The 20,114-nt window shown below is 32.8% G+C and overlaps 1 protein-coding gene across 1 annotated transcript in view; it reads right to left on the bottom strand.

Moving 5' to 3' along the window:
• glra3 (glycine receptor, alpha 3) overlaps positions 1–18,847 on the bottom strand; it is a 96,325-nt gene extending 77,478 nt beyond the window's left edge. The window contains exon 1 of the mRNA XM_056457480.1: positions 18,610–18,847. Within this exon, the coding sequence (XP_056313455.1) occupies positions 18,610–18,680 (71 nt within the window). The 5' untranslated portion in view covers positions 18,681–18,847. The remainder of the gene's footprint in view (positions 1–18,609) is intronic.
• Positions 18,848–20,114: the final 1,267 nt, after the last annotated feature.

Genomic DNA, 20,114 nt, shown 5'->3' with positions numbered 1-20,114 from the left:
AGCTACGTCACACATGATGTCACACGGGTTCCCTGGTTGCAAAAATAGACCGCTTGCAATAGCAAACATGTCGTGTTGTGCGGTAGTCTTTTGGATGCCAAATTCGAAAATCCAAAAATAGAAAACTTAACTTTTACCGTACACCACACTGCTTTTAATGCCAACCGCAGGCGTCTTTGGCTAAAAGAGAGCTGAATGGAGAGATGACCTAGTTAAAAATGCTCGACTCTGCAGTTCTCATTTTATATCAGGTAAGTTCACGCTATGCTGAATCGTACACAATACTCATTTTTGATTGCAGCAATGATTTCAGCAAAAACTGTTAAATATGGTTAATTAAACTGCGGACACTGAATGCTTAGAATAAATGTAAAAATGTAAGTATACATACCCTGCCATACAGGTGCAGTTTGCTATTAGAATGCAGTTGTTTTGCTTGTTGATGATTATCCAGGCCTTGCATAGCTCAGTCTTTTTTCCTTGTCTTTGGCTTGGCAGAACCTCGGTTTTTAGCACTATAAAGTTTTGAATCTGGTAATAATAAAACATTATTTCTTGCACATGACCACACAGAACAAAATTGTAGGCATCCAAAGACTTGTAGGCCTTTAACTTGTCTCTTGTAAAATCACTTGTATCACTTGTATATTTCGGGCTGGATGCTTGGCCATTTCGTCTTATCCAATATCCATTGGGAGGGTGCTATTGCAAAGGGACCTGTCAGACGAACACCAGTCGCTTTAATGTTAATTTTTGCAGAATCACTGGGTGACAAGCTTTATAATACGCTGAAAGCATTATGTAAATAATATATATATATATTATATGTAATCAATATAACTTATTTCAGTTAACTCAGTACTGCATCAGATGTCATTCCCTCGCTGTAAATGCTACTCACCGTTTTTTTTCTGCATGTTTAGAATCCTGAATGTTTACAAACCGGTAATTTGTCTATTATGAACAATACTTGTAAAGCATTTATTAATCATAGTTTAACATTTACTGATGCAAAATCCAAATTCATGCTTGTTAACATTAGTTGATGTTCTGTATTAACATGAAATATCAATGAATAACTGTATTTTCATTAATTAACATTAACTAACATGAATAAATACTGTAATAAATGTTTTGTTTATTTATTGTTTGTAAATGTATTTGTTTGTTTATTTTTTCGTGTTAAATACATTAAATACATTAACTAACATTCTCAAACAAAATTATTGTAAAATGCTACCACTTAATTGAATAAAATAAATCAAAGTTATATTTTATTATGCACAGACTTTATTTACCTAATAATTTATGGGCAGAATTTTTTAAAAGTAAAATCAGCTAATCACTTTTTACAGTTTATGTATGTGTTGTAACGAGTCATTTCTTAACATCAAGGCATTGGTTATGAACAATATATTATCTAGCATTTATTAAATCTTTGTTAAAGTATACTGTAAAAATATCCATAAAAAAAAATCCATAAAAAAAAAAAAAAAGAAAACAGCAGCTGTGGTTGTTATAATACAGTAGGAACATAAAATAATTGTTAATATTTTACGGTAAATTACCATATTTCTTAATATATATTTTTTGCCATAAAGAACATCCTTTTTTTGTTTCATTTGGTGTACTACAATCATTATAACTGAAAATATAATGAAATTAATAATAATAAATTAAAAACTGCATAGAATATATAAAACAAACACAAAATAAAATACAAAACCATAAATAAAAAAGAACAGTTCAGAAATGTAACAATCTTCGTAACACTCACAAGCCTTATTATCCTAATACTAATAAAAGTACTCTGATGACTGCTAAATAAATATGCAGCTACTATAGTGGCTTAACTATATACCAGGCCAGCCACGGTGGCTGAAGCTCTAATCTGCTCTGGATACATACACAATTCACCATTCACTGCATGTGGATTTGCCTTCAGCCGTGTTGCATCACTCCAGCACCAGCTTTAAAAACTGCCCTGAAATTTCATAGGGGTCCTCAAACCTACTGCATGTACAAATCATGAAGCATTTATTGATTAAACAGGTAAGGTTTAAACAAATATGTAAATTTACTCGCACTAAAGTGGTTGCAAATCTTCAGTTTATTGGTTAAACACAAAAGAAAATGTTTTGAAGAATGTTGGAAACCACAAGCCGTTTACATCAATATCAAAATGTCTCTGTTTCTTCCAAACTAGCTTGAGTGTCTTTCTTCTGAACACAAAGTAAATAAATGATGACAGAGTTTGTCATTTTTAGGTGAACTATCTCTTTAACACCCTCATTTTGTGTGTGTGTGTGTGTGTTTTTTCTTCTTTTTTCTCATACGTTCTTACAAGATGTACACTTTACCTTGCTTAGTCTGTTAATGTGTGTTTTCAAACCAAGTGGAAACTGGAGACAAGTTAAAGTGGTCAGAGAAGACGTGTTTTTATTGACAGAGTTTATTCAGCTTCACTGAGCATGAGAAAAACAGGAAGTCTCAATCTGAAGTAAATGACAGCAGTGACACTGATGTGCGAGCTTCATGCATCGCTGCCACAGGGCAACATAAATGTCACACTTGCAGCTTATTTCCACCACTGTGTGTGTCTACCGTGACCTGCACACTTAACTCAGGTAAGAGCTTCCATCCTGGCAGCTCTTTTGACTGTATGCTGGTATCACAGCATCCCTGCTTTATCAGTTAGTAAGTGACATAACTGCTTAGAGGTGATATTAATGATGACTGATGTGGGACTTATGAGGAATGAGATCGGGATTGTAAGGGTTTAGCTGTTTCTTCACAAAATGCATGTTCTTATACTGTACAGTGCTCAGCATAATTGAGTAGACCCCATTTTGAAAATTAATATTTTTATCTATTTCTCAGTGAAGATAAGCAATGTATTTTGGTGCATTAACCAAAGCCGATTCATTGAACAGATATGGTTATTAAAATAATATTTTAGTCTCCTAGCATGTTTAGAAATTGAAAGATAGTACAATAAATTCAAGCTAAGTATTGCAAAAAATAAACAAATAATAATAATAATAATAATAATAATAATAAATACAACCTACAAAATTTCAACTAAATTTTTTAAATTTTTTTGCTTCTCTTGATTTTTCCACTTTTTTTAATTTAATATTTTTCTATAACATATAAACATATAGTTTTGGGATCATTATTTTGTTAGATAAGCTCCAGATTTGGCTTCAGTACTGACTAATCTAATGTATATCCACAGATATAATATTGAATAGCTTCCTATTAAAAATATGAATTTAAAAGATAGCTTTGTGAGGGGTGTACTTATATATGCTGAGCACTGTATGTTCAACAGTTTGAGTTGGGATAATAATTTTTTTTTGCATTACTGAAAGAAATTAATTATTTTGTTAAGCAAGGATACATTTAATAAAGCAAAAGCTACTGTAAAAACATGTAAAAATGTAAATGTTGAATTTTTCTATTAGGGTAGCACAGTGGCGCAGTGGGTAGCGTAATCGCCTCACAGTGAGAAGGTCACTGGTTCGAGCCATGGCTGCGTAAAACATAGGCGTTCATTCAGTTGGTGGTTCATTCCGCTGTGGTGACCCCAGATTAATAAAGGGACTAAGCCGAAAAGAAAATGAATGAATTAATTTTTCTATTAATCTAAGAAAAACATAACACTGATAATATGGAATTTCAGCTATTAATTCATTTGCCAAGGAAATATTTTCATTTTTATTTAGTTTAACTTGATGAGCTATAAATGTATAGAATAATATCTATTTTTTTTAAATGGTGTAACATTTGTTCAGACATATAAACATATATGAACTAATAAACTAAACCAAAAAAATAGCATGGCAAAACACACTATAAAATGACTAAAATTTAAGTAATTACATTGAAAATATACATAAAATAATATGTATACATATACAGTAGCATCTCAGTGTTACTAAAATAATACTGCCTGCAGCTACTAAAATGAAAATATAATGAACTATAATATAATGAAAATTTAAAACAAGATAAAAATATATTTTTTTAATTTAAAGATTTATTCCTAATGAATGAATGACAGAACAAACAAAAAAGCTTTGCTGTCAGAGGAATCGGTTACATTTAAACTGTATATTATAATAAAATTATGAATTATGAAATTATGAATTGTGTGTGTGTGTGTGTGTGTATATATATATATATATATATATATATATATATATATATATATATATATATATATATATATATATATATATATACATATATATATATATATACACACACACACACAGTTGAAGTCAGAATTACTAACCCCTTTGATTATTATTTTTTTCTTTCTTAAATATTTCCCAAATGCTGTTTAACAGAGCAAGGAAATTTTTACAGTATGTCTGATAATATTTTTTCTCCTGGAGAAAGTCTTATTTATTTTATTTTGGCTAAATATAACAAGTCTACAGAACAAACCATCATTATACAATAACCTAATTAACCTAGTTAAGCCTTTAAATGTCACTTTAAGCTGTAAAGAAGTGTCTTGAAAATATAGTCAAATAGTATTTACTGTCATCATGGCAAAGATAAAACAAACCAGTTATTATTAAATCTATTATGTTTAGAAATGTGCTGCAAAAACTCTTCTCTCCGTTAAACAGAAATTGGGAAAAAAAACAAACAGGGGGGCTAATAATTCTGACTTCTGTGTGTATGTGCGTGCGTGCGTGCGTGCGTGCGTGTGTGTGTGTATATTAATTAAACAATTTTTTTTTCCTTTTTTTTGTGATTCTTTAGTTTTTACACTTAAAAAAATGCACTTGTGTGTTTGTCTTTGTTACGCTCCATTGTGTAGTGCAGAGGAGAAAAAAAATTGGGGATCCAAATGCAGCATTTAACATACATTTAATGAAAGACTATAACAAAACTAAAACTAAGACAGGACGAAACAGACCAGGAAACACACAGGCAACATGAGAGCAACAATAAAAAAAAACAGACAATGAGAGGGGAACACATAGAACACAATATTATATATAATCTTGTAATCATTGGGAATGAACCGTAGTTGTGCGTGCATGCGTCAGTGCTTGTGTGCGTGCGTCCGTCCGTCTGTCCAAATTGGTGCAAAGCATCCTGGTAGTGTTTTTTCATGTAGTGTGTGTTTTCCAGAAATCTGCATAGGTTAGATTGCTCGTGACCGTCTTAAAGGTTCCATAAAAATAAAATTATTGTTGTACAGTATTGTTAGCTTTTTAGATATCTATTAACTAGTGTGCTTAAAAACAGTCATAAAAGTCGCGTTTAGAAGATATAAAAGTGATATGAACATGTAAAGCTTGCAGTTTGTCACTTCCGCTTATATATGTTATTCAAATGTTTTCCACATCACATCAAACTACAGTTTCTTATAAAGCCAATGCCAATGAAATGCTTTCTAGTATCCGACATGCCCCGCCCCCTTCAAGATGCTTCTCATTTACTTTTCAATCGAAGCACTTGAGTTCAGTTGCTCTCACTGGCAGAGCTGTAAAAAACACAAAATGCTATTGGCTGTTTTTAAAAAAGAGGAGGGGCTACACTATATCTCACCTTCTCTTTGTGGCTTGGTTGAGATTACGTAAAAAATTAAATAAAAATGCATATTTCAAAGCACTTCATAAGACCTTTAACAGTGTTTTTGGCTTTCGTGTTTTTGAGAATTCGGTGCCTGTTGTTTTAGTGTAATATGCATTAAAACCTACATCATTAATAATTTTAGTGTCACAATTTGCTCTTTTTGTTTTAACCTGACATTTACTTGGATCTTACTCCTTGGCCTTTTTCCTCCTACAGGAAAGCTTTATGAAAACTTAAACATTTCTAAGCAGCTTACAGATGCGTCCCTCTGTTCTGTGTCTTTCTCTGGTTTCCAGAAAAGCTCTGACGAAAGTATTCAAGGGAAACAAGGCTGGCAGAATAACTCAAAGTGCAATCAATGCTTTGTGACAAAATCATATCAATAATGCAACAGGAGCTTCCTAATCTGCCTTTTACAATATGCAAACTGGCACAGGAGGCAGAGGAGTGAAACGAGCTCAAAGAAAAGGACTAAAATACCCCTTGAAGGCAGAGAAAAAGAGAGTATTAGTGCTTTTGGAAACCAAGTGGTTTGTTAAAGAATGCCAGCCGGAGGGGTAAGACTGGCCGGTTGGTCCTAATGCACACGGTGAAAGGTAAACTGGCAGACAACAGATACTGTGCTGGAAGGGGGAGCTGCTCTGCTTGCGTCTATTGGAACATTACGCTCTGTTGAGCGGCCCAGACGATGACAATGAAAGCCACAGCAGCGCAAATGTGAACAAACATCTGGCTTTGCATTGTGCATGTGTGATTGCATTTGGTATTATCTTCTATTATCAAGAGACTCCCTTGTTACTGTTTTATCACACTCAGTGATTTATTTATTTTTTTATGCACAGTGTATGCACATGCATCTGAAATTCATCATGTTGTCGGGACTAAATATCTCCTCAATAATAGTAATACCACTATTTCATTCTTGTAATGTTTTCCTTGTGGGGACAATTAGATTTGGTCCCCACGATTAAACGACTAATAAATCATAATGGAGGGAAGTAGTTTTAAAATGTAGAACCTGAAGAATGCTTTCTGTGATGGTTGAATTTAGGGGTAGGAGTATAGGGTATGAGGACAGAATACAACTGTGCCTTATATAATCATTATAACTATGGAAGTCCTCATATCTAAAACATGAAAAAACAGTAGTTATATTTGGAATAGAGAAATTGAGGAAGCTAAACAAAAAGAAAAAAATTACATGTATATGATTTCACTCTCTAAAAAGAAGCATTTTGTCCTAGTAGTAGTAAGAATAATAATAATTTTTATTTTATTTAGATTTTTCCAGGCTCAAAGCGCCACAAGATATACAATAACAATAAAAAAAATGCAAAGAATTACAAGCAGTGTTGCCAGATTGGGCGGTTTTGAATTTGATTGTGCAGGTAAAAAAGGGCATAGATGAGTTGATAAAATGTGGGTGGTTTTGAAACGTAACTTTTATATGCGACTTATTTCACAAAACAAAACTGTGTGCTCCTACTCCATTCAGTTAGTAGTGACCGGTGCATCGAGCAAACAGACCAGTGCGCCCACCTGCAAGAGGAGGTGAAGGAAAGTTGTATCAAAATCTGACTCCCGGACCAATCTGACTCCCTTTCATGTGCACGCGCATCACGCAGCGCCTGCAGTTAAACTCACAGCGGTTTATGATGACACTTTTATCTATCATTTTTTCCACAATTGACATCAAGAACAAACATAGAAGCATTGTCTGGTTGACAAGCAGCACCAAATTATGTTCAAAAGAATTTAAAAGGCTAAATGGGATGAATTTATACCCCATTATAAAAGTAAACGCATACTATAATAGGTAGTGTAATCTACACAACGTTAAGTGCAGTGTGTGGGTGAGAAGAGACAGTGTTTTGATGTGATCTGCTCATATTGTGGTTCTGGGACTGCTGGTGTTGGTTGCTGTATGGATATAAATTATGACAGTTAACGTAACTAGGTTAATTTCAATTTAAAAAATAATTATTAAATAAAAAATCATCTAATATTTTGGAATTTTTTTGTGGGGTTTGGACAGCTTTTGGGCTGGAAAAAGTCAGCTATATATGGCAACACTGATTACAACCTTGCATAAAATCCCAGGAAGAAGCCAGAAGTCACACTACAATATTAAAACAAGGAACAATAAATAAGCAAGCTGTTACAAATTGCATAAAAGTGACAGTGATTATTACAATTTAAATGTTTTGCTAAAAAGATATGTCTCAATAAGCTTCTTAAAACAATCCAAAGAAACTGCTTTCCTGGTGATTATAGGTAATGCATTCCATAATTTAGGCGCAAGTAAGAAAAAACCCTACCTCCCATGGTTTTTAGTCTACAGCGTGGCTAATGCAAAGTGAGTCCAGATGAAGAACGAAGATGGCGAGTAGGTGTAGAAAAAGTTACCAGGTCACAAATGTAATCTAGAGCTAGCTCATGTATTGCTTTGTAGGTTAAAATCAGAGTCTTAAAATCAATAGGTTGTTTTCACATGAAATTGAGATCGAGGGCAGGAAGGGATTCTGAAGTGATTCTGAAGTGATGCTGAACAGCTTTTAGAGAACTCCAAAAGTTTTTGCTCATAAAGGGGAAAATTCAAGACACTGACTGAAAAACGGAAGTAAAGGCGGCATGCAATCAACATTTTTTCAAAACATCCATGTGTACAAGCTTTTTTTGAACGCGGTAATTCGTTTGATAGTACCAATAAGGATTATATACAGGCCTAACTACTGTACGTGTATAAATATGTTAATGTGTTAATGTGTACAACACTTATAGAAATTCCAGGAGAATATAAATAATGTATCCTGCCACGTAATCGTTGTCATGAAATCTTTGTCTTGTTTTGCAATAATCCATCCCTTTACTTGTGTTTTGACAGAGTAAACAATCGTAACATTAAAGTCTATATGCGCAGCAGTGAGTGTTGGTTGATGTTAAATTCATTGACAGAACAAAATAAGAAATGCAACCCTTGCGACAAAACTAGACGGTTATTATCGTGGAGCACCTATTTCCCCTTACAAAAATAAATAAATAAATAGATAGATAGATAGATAGATAGATGGATAGATAGATAGATAGATAGATAGATAGATAGATAGATAGATAGATAGATAGATAGATAAATAATGTGGACTATGTGTCCACGCGTTTGCATGCATTCATCCGTGTTGTCTGGAAGATATCGGCATGGGGAAAAAATATAGTAACTTATAATAAACATGTTTCTGAACCTCATAGTAAAGTATATAATGTGTACAACTCTTTGTTAATGAATGCTGCAGAATACTGTGGCATAACAAACTGATAAACTGTAATCAATAACGTTAGTGTAAACTGTGGTGCGTGATGGTGTGTAATTATAGAAGCTGAAGTCTATTGAGTAATTTGTTTATTGCACCAGTTGTGTTGTACCATAGCAACATTATAATTACTATGACAGTTTAAATCAAGTCATTATCTATGCTTCCAAACACTATAGTATTTACTAAAGTATGTTTTCATGTAACATAAAAGCTCACGCAGTATTTACCGGCTCAATGACAGGCAAATAAATTTTAGTTCAGTTGAAACTCGGCCCTCTTCATGATTTAAGGATCATGCCCAGCGTATGTGGTTATTTTCTGTTTTTATCTCCTTTAAAATATGGTATAAATCGCAAAAATACAGACTTTCCACTAAGTCTCCCATTGGGTTTTTTACTTCCTGCCCTCCATCTGAATTTTGCACTTCAACAGAACCACATGATTGAAAACAACCTATATGTGACTGAATAGGGAGCCAAGTTGTTGAATGACTGGAGTACTGTTATGGTGTGAAGTGTCAAAACACATGCAGCTGAGTTTTGAATGTACTGTAACTTCCGAAGAGAACTTGCTGGTAAATCCCCAAAAAGAGAATTACAAAAATCAAGATGAGATGTGATGAAGGCATGAATGAGCCTCAAAGTGTTAAACTTTTAATTCTTAAAAAAAACTGTTGTGGCATAGGAAAGTGGTAAATGTTCTTCATGGAATCATGCATTTCGTTATGATTATTATAGGTGTACATTCAATTCCGTGCAGTTCCCAGCTGAAATGAACTCTATTGGCTTTAAAACACCAAGAATTTCTGTTCGTTATATTCAAAATCAAACAAAAAGTGCTATAGGGGTGATTAAAGTGTCAGTACTCTTTAGATAGGGGATTAATAAAAATAAACTAAAAATCATAAGTTCAAGGCACTCAAAGTGTACAAATGTTAAGTCTTTATAAAGATGGGTTTATTTTATAATCATCATTATTTTCATCAGGGTGGCAATCTTCAGGTGCGTCTCGAGTTCATTTGAACACTGTGTCACATGACTCAACTAAATAACTTCTATTACTTGTTGCACAAATTATGATAACAATAGTCGAGATAGATTATCTGTGTCAGTTGTTCGTTTTCTCACCCTGAGTGTAAATGAAGCAATCAAATAGGTGTTTTTATACCTAGAGGAAGATTTTTTTAAGCTGTTTTTATGCAAATCTCACTTTTAAAACTATGACATGACTGGTTATTTTTTGGAAGGACTCAACAGAGCCGTGTCTTTCTGTTAAAGCAGATGACACTGACGTACAGTGACCTATGCTGTCTTTGGTACAGTGCTGATATTAGTCTGTCCTTGTCTAGTCAAGTTGGCAGAACTGCTGCCATGAAATGTCCCTAATAAAATAGAGAACGCTGACAATGAGATCGTCTCTGTCCATCTCAAATTCATTACGCATGCTAGTTCTCTATTATGAATAAAAGCCGAGACATACTACAGAATTTTTTCCTTCTGTTTCATGGCTCTATATAATTAAACCCGTCATGAACCTGTGATGGAAATGTCAGTTTTAATAATAACACACATTTGAGTCTTTCAACAGTCAGCTTTTGTGAACTGTCAATGCAGATTATTCCAAATTGTCAGTCCAAACGCTAATTACTTCTGCCTGTGTCTCCTGTATCGAGTTATGATTAAGAATTCTCTCTTGTGCAATAAAAAAAAAACAAAGTTTATTTGTGAAGTATTAAAAATTAAAACTAGATGTCACACTTTTTAGCAAATATTATTTTAAATATGGTATATACAGTAGTTTATATGCAGATATTAAATAATTTAATGTATTGTAATAATGAATATGCTAAATATTCATATTGGGGACAACTTTTAGAGTACATTTTTTAGTACTAATTCAGACAGATGTTGTTCACCCCAGCACTAAATGATGAAGACTTACTAGGTGACTTATTTTCAGATATTAATGTCTTCGGTAACACTTTGCTTGAATGGGGTGTTCATAAGACTGCCATGAAACCTTTATTAATCATCAGATTTGTATGTGAAGGAGATTTCATGCATGCTTATGACAACTGTTATTAGATATAATTTGCTCAGTTATGACATTTTAAATGTAAAGATGGCAATGTTATGACAACTTGACATAAATACATTAAAATTACATTAAGAATACATTAAGTCTTATGAACACCCCATTCAAGTGAAGTGTTACCATTTTTTTCACATTAATCTGGTGTACACCTGAAAATTCTGTATATTTACAGGCCTTTTGTTGCTTAATTTTGTATCCAATTGTTAACATCAGTTCATTTAACTAAAGGCAAAATAATGTCAACTGGAAAAGCTTTCATTAGTCTTAAGTTATGTTAATTTCTTAGTTAATGCCTCAATATCATAAGGCATTTTATTAAATGGGGTTAATGTTTTATTAAATGGGGACATACAATTATTTTATTTTATTTTTTTACTTTAACAAGTAACTATAATATGGCTTTTCTTCCTTGTTGATTTGAATGCATTAACTAACGTTTACAAATGTTTTTGCTACTTCATTTTCTTAAAACAATTATTTACTTAGGAAATAGTTTTGTATAAAAAAAATATACCTGTCAAAGTAATCTTTCTTAGCAGTGATTTTATGATAATACAGTATACCGTGATAAATGCTTCAGATATTAATTGCAAAAAGAACATTTGATTATGGTAGAATCACATTTATATACGGTAAATTCCTTGAAGTGATTGTTTACCGCAAAAGAAAAATGAAAGTTTACTGATCATCTCAGTACATGCAAAAATCTGATGAATTGAATAGAGCACTATGAAATAAGATTTTTACATGAAACTAAAGCAAGACAATTGTAGATTTTATGAAGCGATATGATTAATCTGTGCAAGAAACTAACTGTTATATTTCAATACTATTAACAGGGATTCACTCCCTCAAGCAAATAATCTGGAATAATGTGCAGTTTGTGAATTAATCATTCTATTGATCTGGTTCTTGTAAGACTGTACATGAAACACTTTGCAACATGTGCTGGCAAAGATGTAAGATAATCAAAACTCACTTTCAGATATGCCGCTCCTACTAAAAACAACATACCAGCACATATGATCCTATGATTCTGGGTTTCAGAGACATATGCAGATGAGCTGCTAATAAACCCATACAGTAAATTAACCAATTACTTTTATGAAGAAGAGGTGAAATGAACGTTTTATTGGTTTCTTATAGTTTATGTGAAATAGTGAGTTATTCAAAAATACTTTATTAGACATTAATAACTGAATATTTGTTATGTCACTGCAATTATGTAGATAAATAGTTTATAATTATGTGTTTTCAGTTCATACATTGAATCTGTACTTTGAGCCAGAAACAAATAGTAATTAGTGGATTAACCCATTTGCTTGATGCTGTGGATTACAGAATATGATAATGTTGATAATGTTCAGTTTCTTGCACAGATTAAGACCTCAATGTATCACCAAGATCCCAGATAGTAATTTAGTTTTTCTTAATTATAATGCTTAATATTTATGTTTGTTTGACTCTCAAAGTGACAGTAGTTGATGACTTACTATTGTGAATCACACTGGATTCACCTAAAGAGTAAATTAACAGTATTTTTTGAGAGGGTGAACTTTGAAGATTTAAAAAAAAAATCTACATTTGAAACACATTTGAAACATGATGTTTAAACCTGTGAACATAATCGCGTGGATTTCAACAGAACTTTAAAATTTGGGCTTTCTATAAAATAATCAAAACTGTAAATGTTTATTTCTTATTTTTTTAATAGCATAACCCTCAAAAGCTTTTAAAATGCTTTTCATAAATTAAGTGAAACACAAAAACTTCAACCTTAATTAAAATGCCAATATGACAATTTAAGTATTTTTGTTAATTTATAAAGTGCATTTATTAAGTTAGTTATAGTATACACTATATGACAAAACTCTTGTCAACCATCCAAGTTTTAGGAACAACAAATAATAACTTCTATTTGATCATTTGGCATCAGAAGTGGCGTATAAAGGATCCAGAACTCTCGCCTGTGCCTCTTGATTACACTTATTTGACCAAAATAAAATAGATCTTATCTTGATTTTTAATTATTTAATTAGAACAGTAAGGTCTGACTTTTCTTAAACAAAAGTCTTGTCACCTTAACAGAAATAATGAACAGTATAGAATATAAAGTCATGGTGCAGTGGAAAAAGAATTAGAAGTGTGTAAGACTCTAATGAGCTTGGACGACTGCATCCACATGACTCTGCAATGACTCAAATAACTTATTAATAAAGTCATCTGGAATGGCGGAGAAAGCGTTCTTGCAGGACTCCTAGAGTTCATTAAGATTCTTTGGATTCATTTTTAATGCCTCCTCCTTCATCTGACCCCAGACTTTCTCAATAAGGTTCATGTCTGGTGACTGGGTTGACCAATCCTGGAGCTCCTTCTTCCTTCTTTGCTTTCAGAAACTTTGATGTGGAGGCTGAAGTATGAGGAGTGCTATCCTGCTAAAGGATTTGCCCTCTCATGTGGTTTGTAAGTTAATGGACAGCACAAATATCATGATACCTCAGGCTGTTGATGTTGCCTTCCACTCTGCAGATCTCTCCCATGCCCCCACTTTGAATGTAACCCCAAACCATGATTTTTCCTTCACCGAACTTGACTGATTTCTATGAGAATCTTGGGTCCATGCAGGTTCCAATAGGTCTTCTGCAGTATTTGTGATGATTTGTGATGATTCATCTGAAATAAATCTACCTTTCGTCACTCTTCCAACTAGAAGTTATTATTTCTTGCTCTTACAACTAGGATCGACGACAAGACTTTTGTCAGGTAGTGTATGTATAGTAGTTATAGTATACAGACTTTTGCCAAACTGTATGCAAGTGTGTTTTCATTTGTTTACCCAAGTGTTTAAAAGCACAATATTTATCACATTATTTAGCATTGATCAGATGGATTACAACCAACATTTCCATAACAAGCATGTGAATAATTGACCTTTTAATGCAAAACCTTATCGTTTCTGAAATCTAGCTCTTGTGACAACTTCCCCGCATGACATCTAACACCCCCCTCACCCTTGTTTGGGTTCCTAAAGCTATTGAGAAATAGGATTAGTCATCCGTGACGCCACCAACAAGTTAGAAACTGTGACAATATTCAATGACCAACAAAACAGCATGCGGCAGAAACACTCCGAGGCACTAAACAGCCAATTTAGATCTTTATGTTCTTGACGAAAACAACACATTCAAATCCATGTCAACCCAGAGGCACATACTATAATGACTGGCTATACCCTGCTAAAAAATAGAAACCATCATATATTTTGTATTGGTTTTAATGGAAACTTTAATGATGCATTGGGTCTCTTGTGGTATTTGTGTCCTTCTGTTATTGTCATGTTGTCAAGTTATTGTCATATTAAAAACAGAAAACCCTGTTGGAATATATTAGAAACCATTAAATGAACTGCTTTGTATGGTTCAAATTTGATGGCATGTAATGTTTTCAGTGTTATTTGTATTGGAAACCATTAGAACTTTTGTTGTGGTTTCTTTTTTCAGCAAGGTAATATGGAGCAGAAACATGTAAACTTGCTTGTTTTGAGTTGTGTAGTGCAGGAACACAACACTTTACGATGCCATATTTCATTATCCTTACTGTGAAAACACTGACTGACAGCTCAAATGTCTGTACTCATTCTCTCTCTCTCTGCTTGTGTGCACGCACGCTTGCATGTGTGTGTTCTGGGGCTGTTTGTTTGATGTTAGACTGTGGTTGTTGACTGTGATGTGTGTATTGTCATCTATGACGATGTAGTGAGTACTTTAGATGTAAATTGGGATGCATTTAAGTGTATGCAAATGGGCTTTGGGATTGTAAACGTGTTCCCACTTTTTATTTATTTAGGTTTCATCGTTTTGAATTCTAATCATGCTTTAAACGTGTCACTCTTATTGTGTGTATAGCAGCATTAGGTAGATTAGTTACTTGCAGTATCAGTTACAATGCCTTATGTCTTATGTTGCATGAGTGTATTGTAGGAATAGCCAAAAATACGTTAAATGGGTAAAAATGCAGATTTTTCTTTTATGCCAAAAATCATTAGAATATTAGGTAAAGATCATGATCATTTAAGACATTTTGTACATTTATTACTGTAAAACATAATTTTTGATTATTAATAAGCCTTGCTAAGCACTTAGATATCAACCTAAATACAAATTTTTAATTTTTTTTTTTTTAACCATCAGGTCAGTGAAAGATTTTCAAATAAATAATTGTATATTTTTGTCCACTCCTACAAAATAAATAAATAAATAAATAAATAAATAAATAAATAAATAAATATATATATATATATATATATATATATATATATATATATATATATATATATATGTGTATGTATGTATGTATATATACGTCCAATGTATCTTAAAACGAATAATGAATAAATAAAATTGTAAACATTTTATGAATATAAATAAATAAATGTAAATAAAAGTAATTTGATGAACAATTTTACTATATATATATATATATATTTATTCGGCCTCTTCAACCTTCTGTATAACTCCCCCCACATAGTGACAGCAGATCAATAAACGCACTAGTTTGACAAATATTGCAGCTGTTGGACAACATAATGTACTTTTGAGGCTTTTTTGGTGAGATTGTAGTTGTTTATATTGCAACTATGCAGTTTATTTATAAGGATAATGCCTATTTTAAATATTTATCATTTCTGAGATATAGTGGTTGGCATCCATCTGTCATATTGAGCAGAGCAGACTATTGACGTTCCCAACAAGATGGTGACAGAGACCACATAATAAGCCCTTAGAGGACATAAATTCTGTGTATTTTCAAACTACAGCTGATCAAATCATTATAAAACAGGTTAGTGATGCTCTAAGTCTATCTCTCTCTTTTATATGTTGTATTGCTGTATTTATACCATAGTCTGGTAGTGTTTGCTTTGCTTTGGCTTTTTCAGGATTAATTACTGTGATATACGGATTGCAACAGAGGTATTGGGAGATGTCTCTAGACTGATGGCATTCCATGCCGTTCAGCCTTATAATCTTAAAATGTCAGCAAAATCACTTTTGTCATTACTTTAGACATTAAGCTAGAGAATCATTCAAATACTAGCTCTAAAGTGAAGTAGCAATGGTTTCTGCTGTTATATAAATATTATTATATATATTATTATTATGAGGATGATTTTCATTATTATTATTTTGTAAACATAAAAGTATGAAATCCTAGTTTGAAATAATCAAAGAAAACTAACACATTCTACAATTGTTCATTCAATCATCACTGTTATCACATTAACAAGACTGAACCAAAGTCATCAGGTTGTGAAAATGAACACAGCTGTGAAAAGTCTCAGGTAGAAGCATCATCCTGTCTAGAGAGCCCGCAGATGGATTGTGTGCAGGTCTTGGCTCAGACATAAACACATCTAGATGAAACTCTGACCACAACCTTTCAACACATTCTGTGCTGACAATGCACCTGTTGTGGAGTAAAGCTCAGCTAACCTTGATGGAAAAAAAGAGATCCTTTCCTTTCCACCTCCTTTCAAACTATCCACTATATGAAAAAAAATCATGGTCTTTCTCAAAATAACTCTTACTGACTGTTAAAAGAAAAGTTCTGAACATTTATGTATAACGCATACTAAAGTGAAACATGGCAGCAGGGAGGAATGTGTCCCGTGGACTGTAATTAATTGTGAGTTGCAGGATGAAGTGTATCCAGCTTTTCTTTGAAAACAACTTCCTCTGAAATGGCTTTAGGTAGAAGAAACTCTCCCTCAGGGCACAGCGAATGGCAGCCAATACAAAGGCGACACAGACGCTGCAAGTGCCAGCGTATCAATAATGCAAGGCACTACGCTTGCGTGGGCCCGAGGATCGTCGACAAATGAAACATTAAAAATTCATAGCATCATCAGCCAAAAGAATTGTGAAGACTCTGTACAGTTCAAAGGGACCCAGAACTCTCGCCTGTGCCAATTTCAGATTTCGGAGTGTTACTTGCAAGATCAGACTCAAAAAGTGATGGGAAAAGTTTTGGAAAGAAATCACTGAAACCAAGAGATGTACAGAATGCTTCCATGATTATTGCTTTTGGTTAATAAGGACGTTAAGTTTTGCAGTGTAATATCAGGAGTATAAAATAAATTATTAAAACATACTGCAGGAAGACTTTAGATTAGGAACACATTCACTATTAACTAATTGCTTAGTAATATGCACATTACTAGCATAGTGGCCATTTTTAAAGGCACATTCATGATCCTAGTTCTACATTCTGATAACTGATAACTACTATCCTACTTTACATAAATAAGCAGTAATGAGAGATCATCTTAGAAAATTGGGGTCTGCAGGCGAGTGCTAAAGGTGCGTGAAATGTTTGAATAAAAAAGCAAAATAATGCTTAAAATCCTAAAACTTTTATTAAGATGTAAAAAAGCACACCTTGGTATCAAATAAGCAAATAAATAAATAATTTCATTCAAATAATAGAAAAAAAAGCCAAAATATGATTAAACAAGATTCAAATAAAAAAATCACAACCTGATTTAATAAATAAATGGAATTCAGGTTCAAATAAATGTAAGTAATCAAATATGTAAATATTCAACTAATTCATGCTTTAATGAGGCAGGAAGATGTCATAATCTAAATTAAATATAGAAACCATTTTTTTCTAATAATATTACCAAATAATATTTAATATTTATTTTTTTCCATACTAATTAAGTCCTTGTTCAAAAAATATAAATGCATTTTGCATATCAGAATGTGGCTCCCTTGCATAAGAGTGGCAATTTTTGGGGCTTTGTTGCTTCTACAAGATTAAAAAACTTCTTCTGTCCTGATCTAAAATGTTATCAATGCTTGTTCAATTGTACCTAATTATTAATTTACTACTTGAAGATTTTATTTGAATATGCAGAAGATGGTTCTTTTTGAACAAGGCTACCAGTTAAATTTTTTTTATTGTTATTATTATTATTATTATTATTATTATTATTATTATTATTATTATTATTATTATTATTATCAACATTTCTAACACTTGGACACAAAAGCATCATTAATAGGTTTTCCTAAATACCACTATTCAAAATACCACAAATGATAAAAAAAAAAAAAATGTTTTAACAAGAATTAAAAATGTCTCTGATCTCTGAGCTGTAAGATGCTCAATGTGCAAACGCCAAGAAATCACCTGTTACTCCAAGAACAAGCTGTTAAAAAATAAATAACTTTTCCTGTGTTTTCAATAAGCATGATAATTCATGATTCAGATTCATTCAAAACCGCACATCATTCTGTGCTGATCAATTACAATGAGAAAATCGATCCACACAAAGCTACAGGGTTTTTAGGTTATGACTCTCTCTGACACGGACTCAAAGAAGAAGACGAAAAAAAACATCAGTTCAATGAAAATCCTAGTCGTTGTTTAGTAAAGCCGAAAGTGGTAATTTTGATACTTCAACCTTCACATTTGCGCGACAATCCGCTAAATGCGGAGAGTTGATATGAAATTAATCCCAAAACACAATTGAGAAAAATACAACTAAATTTACGCTCTTATTTTTTCTCTCTCCTCCACCAGGGAAAACATTCGCACTTACCTCAACAGAATTCCAATTTCCCACGCAATGAATCCCCAAGCAGCCACAAAGCGCAGTCTTTTCCGAGTCATCTCAAGACTGGATTGGCACAGACATGCAGTCCTCCGTGATCGCCCGCGCTCTTCAGCACCTCCGGCTTCTTGACTTCAGGACCCTGGACAGCGCTTCACTCCTGTGCACTGTAGGCTCGCTGCGCACGCCAATCGCGGAGGAATCCCTCATAATCTTACGAAGCTAAAGAAACACATACGATAGTCTTCCCTCGTAGAGATGGAGTGCTGTTTGAAAGCGTGAGAGAGCTGAAGTGATTCTTGACATATTCAGACATTTCTGAGCAGAGACCGCCCCGTGCGCGCCGCGCGCTTGACTGACAGTGCGCTTCTCCACTCGCGTTGTACTCGTGCATGTGAGGCGCTTATACTTCCAATTATAGAGAACTGAATGTAGATACTTCCCCTTACTCGTGCAATCCTATTTTAGTTTTGGTCACGTGATAAATAGCATGTACTGTTAAAGATAACATGAGATCGGATTATAATATTAAATAATGGTCGTTAGGGAAGCATTAAATTTGTTAAGGCTTAATATTATTTGTTTGTATTTTTATTTATATATATATATATATATATATATATATATATATATATATATATTTTTTTTTATATATATATATATATATATATATATATATATATATATATATATATATATATATATATATATATATATTTTGCAATTCATTTAATTTAATACTCATTATAAATGCATGTACACACAAACTGTTTTAAAATAATTTTTTTTATCTTTTGTTTTTATGTTTTTTGTTTATCTACAAATATCTGTTTTTCAGTAATCATCTGATTGATGCATGAAGTCTTTGTTAGGAATGATATTCCCTATTAGCAAACCCAAAGACACATGAGTTAAAATACAATCTGAACAATTAATCTTCATTATTATCAAGCTTTATATTAGAATGATGATGATGACATCAGCTGCATTATTATATGCAAATTTTGTGGATATAAGGCTTAGTAAAATTACTTGAAACTATCTTTCAAGATTTGTCAATGCTTTCTACCAGAAATCACAATCATTGTTTGTTTGTTCTTTTGTTTGTTCATTCGTTGTTTGTCATACATTTGTATGCTTGATATAAATGAAAATAGTGCAATACATACTAATACAAAAAATTAAATATTAATAGTAAGAAAGAAAGAAAGAAGGGATGGATGGATGGATGTTGGATAGATAGGTAGATGGGTAGATAGATAGACAGTCGGACAGACGGATGGATGGATGGATGGATGTTGGATGGATAGGTGGATGGATGGATGGATGGATGGACAAATGGATAGATGTATGGGTAGATAGATAGATAGATAGATAGATAGATAGATAGATAGATAGATAGATAGATAGATAGATAGATAGATGTATAGATGGATATATGTATAGATGGATAGATGGATAGATGTATAGATAGATAGATGGATGGGTAGATG

The sequence above is a fragment of the Danio aesculapii genome, chromosome 1 (genome assembly GCF_903798145.1).
Source record: "Danio aesculapii chromosome 1, fDanAes4.1, whole genome shotgun sequence".
Lineage (NCBI taxonomy): Eukaryota > Metazoa > Chordata > Actinopteri > Cypriniformes > Danionidae > Danio > Danio aesculapii.
This window is presented reverse-complemented; position numbering and strand designations above follow the sequence as displayed.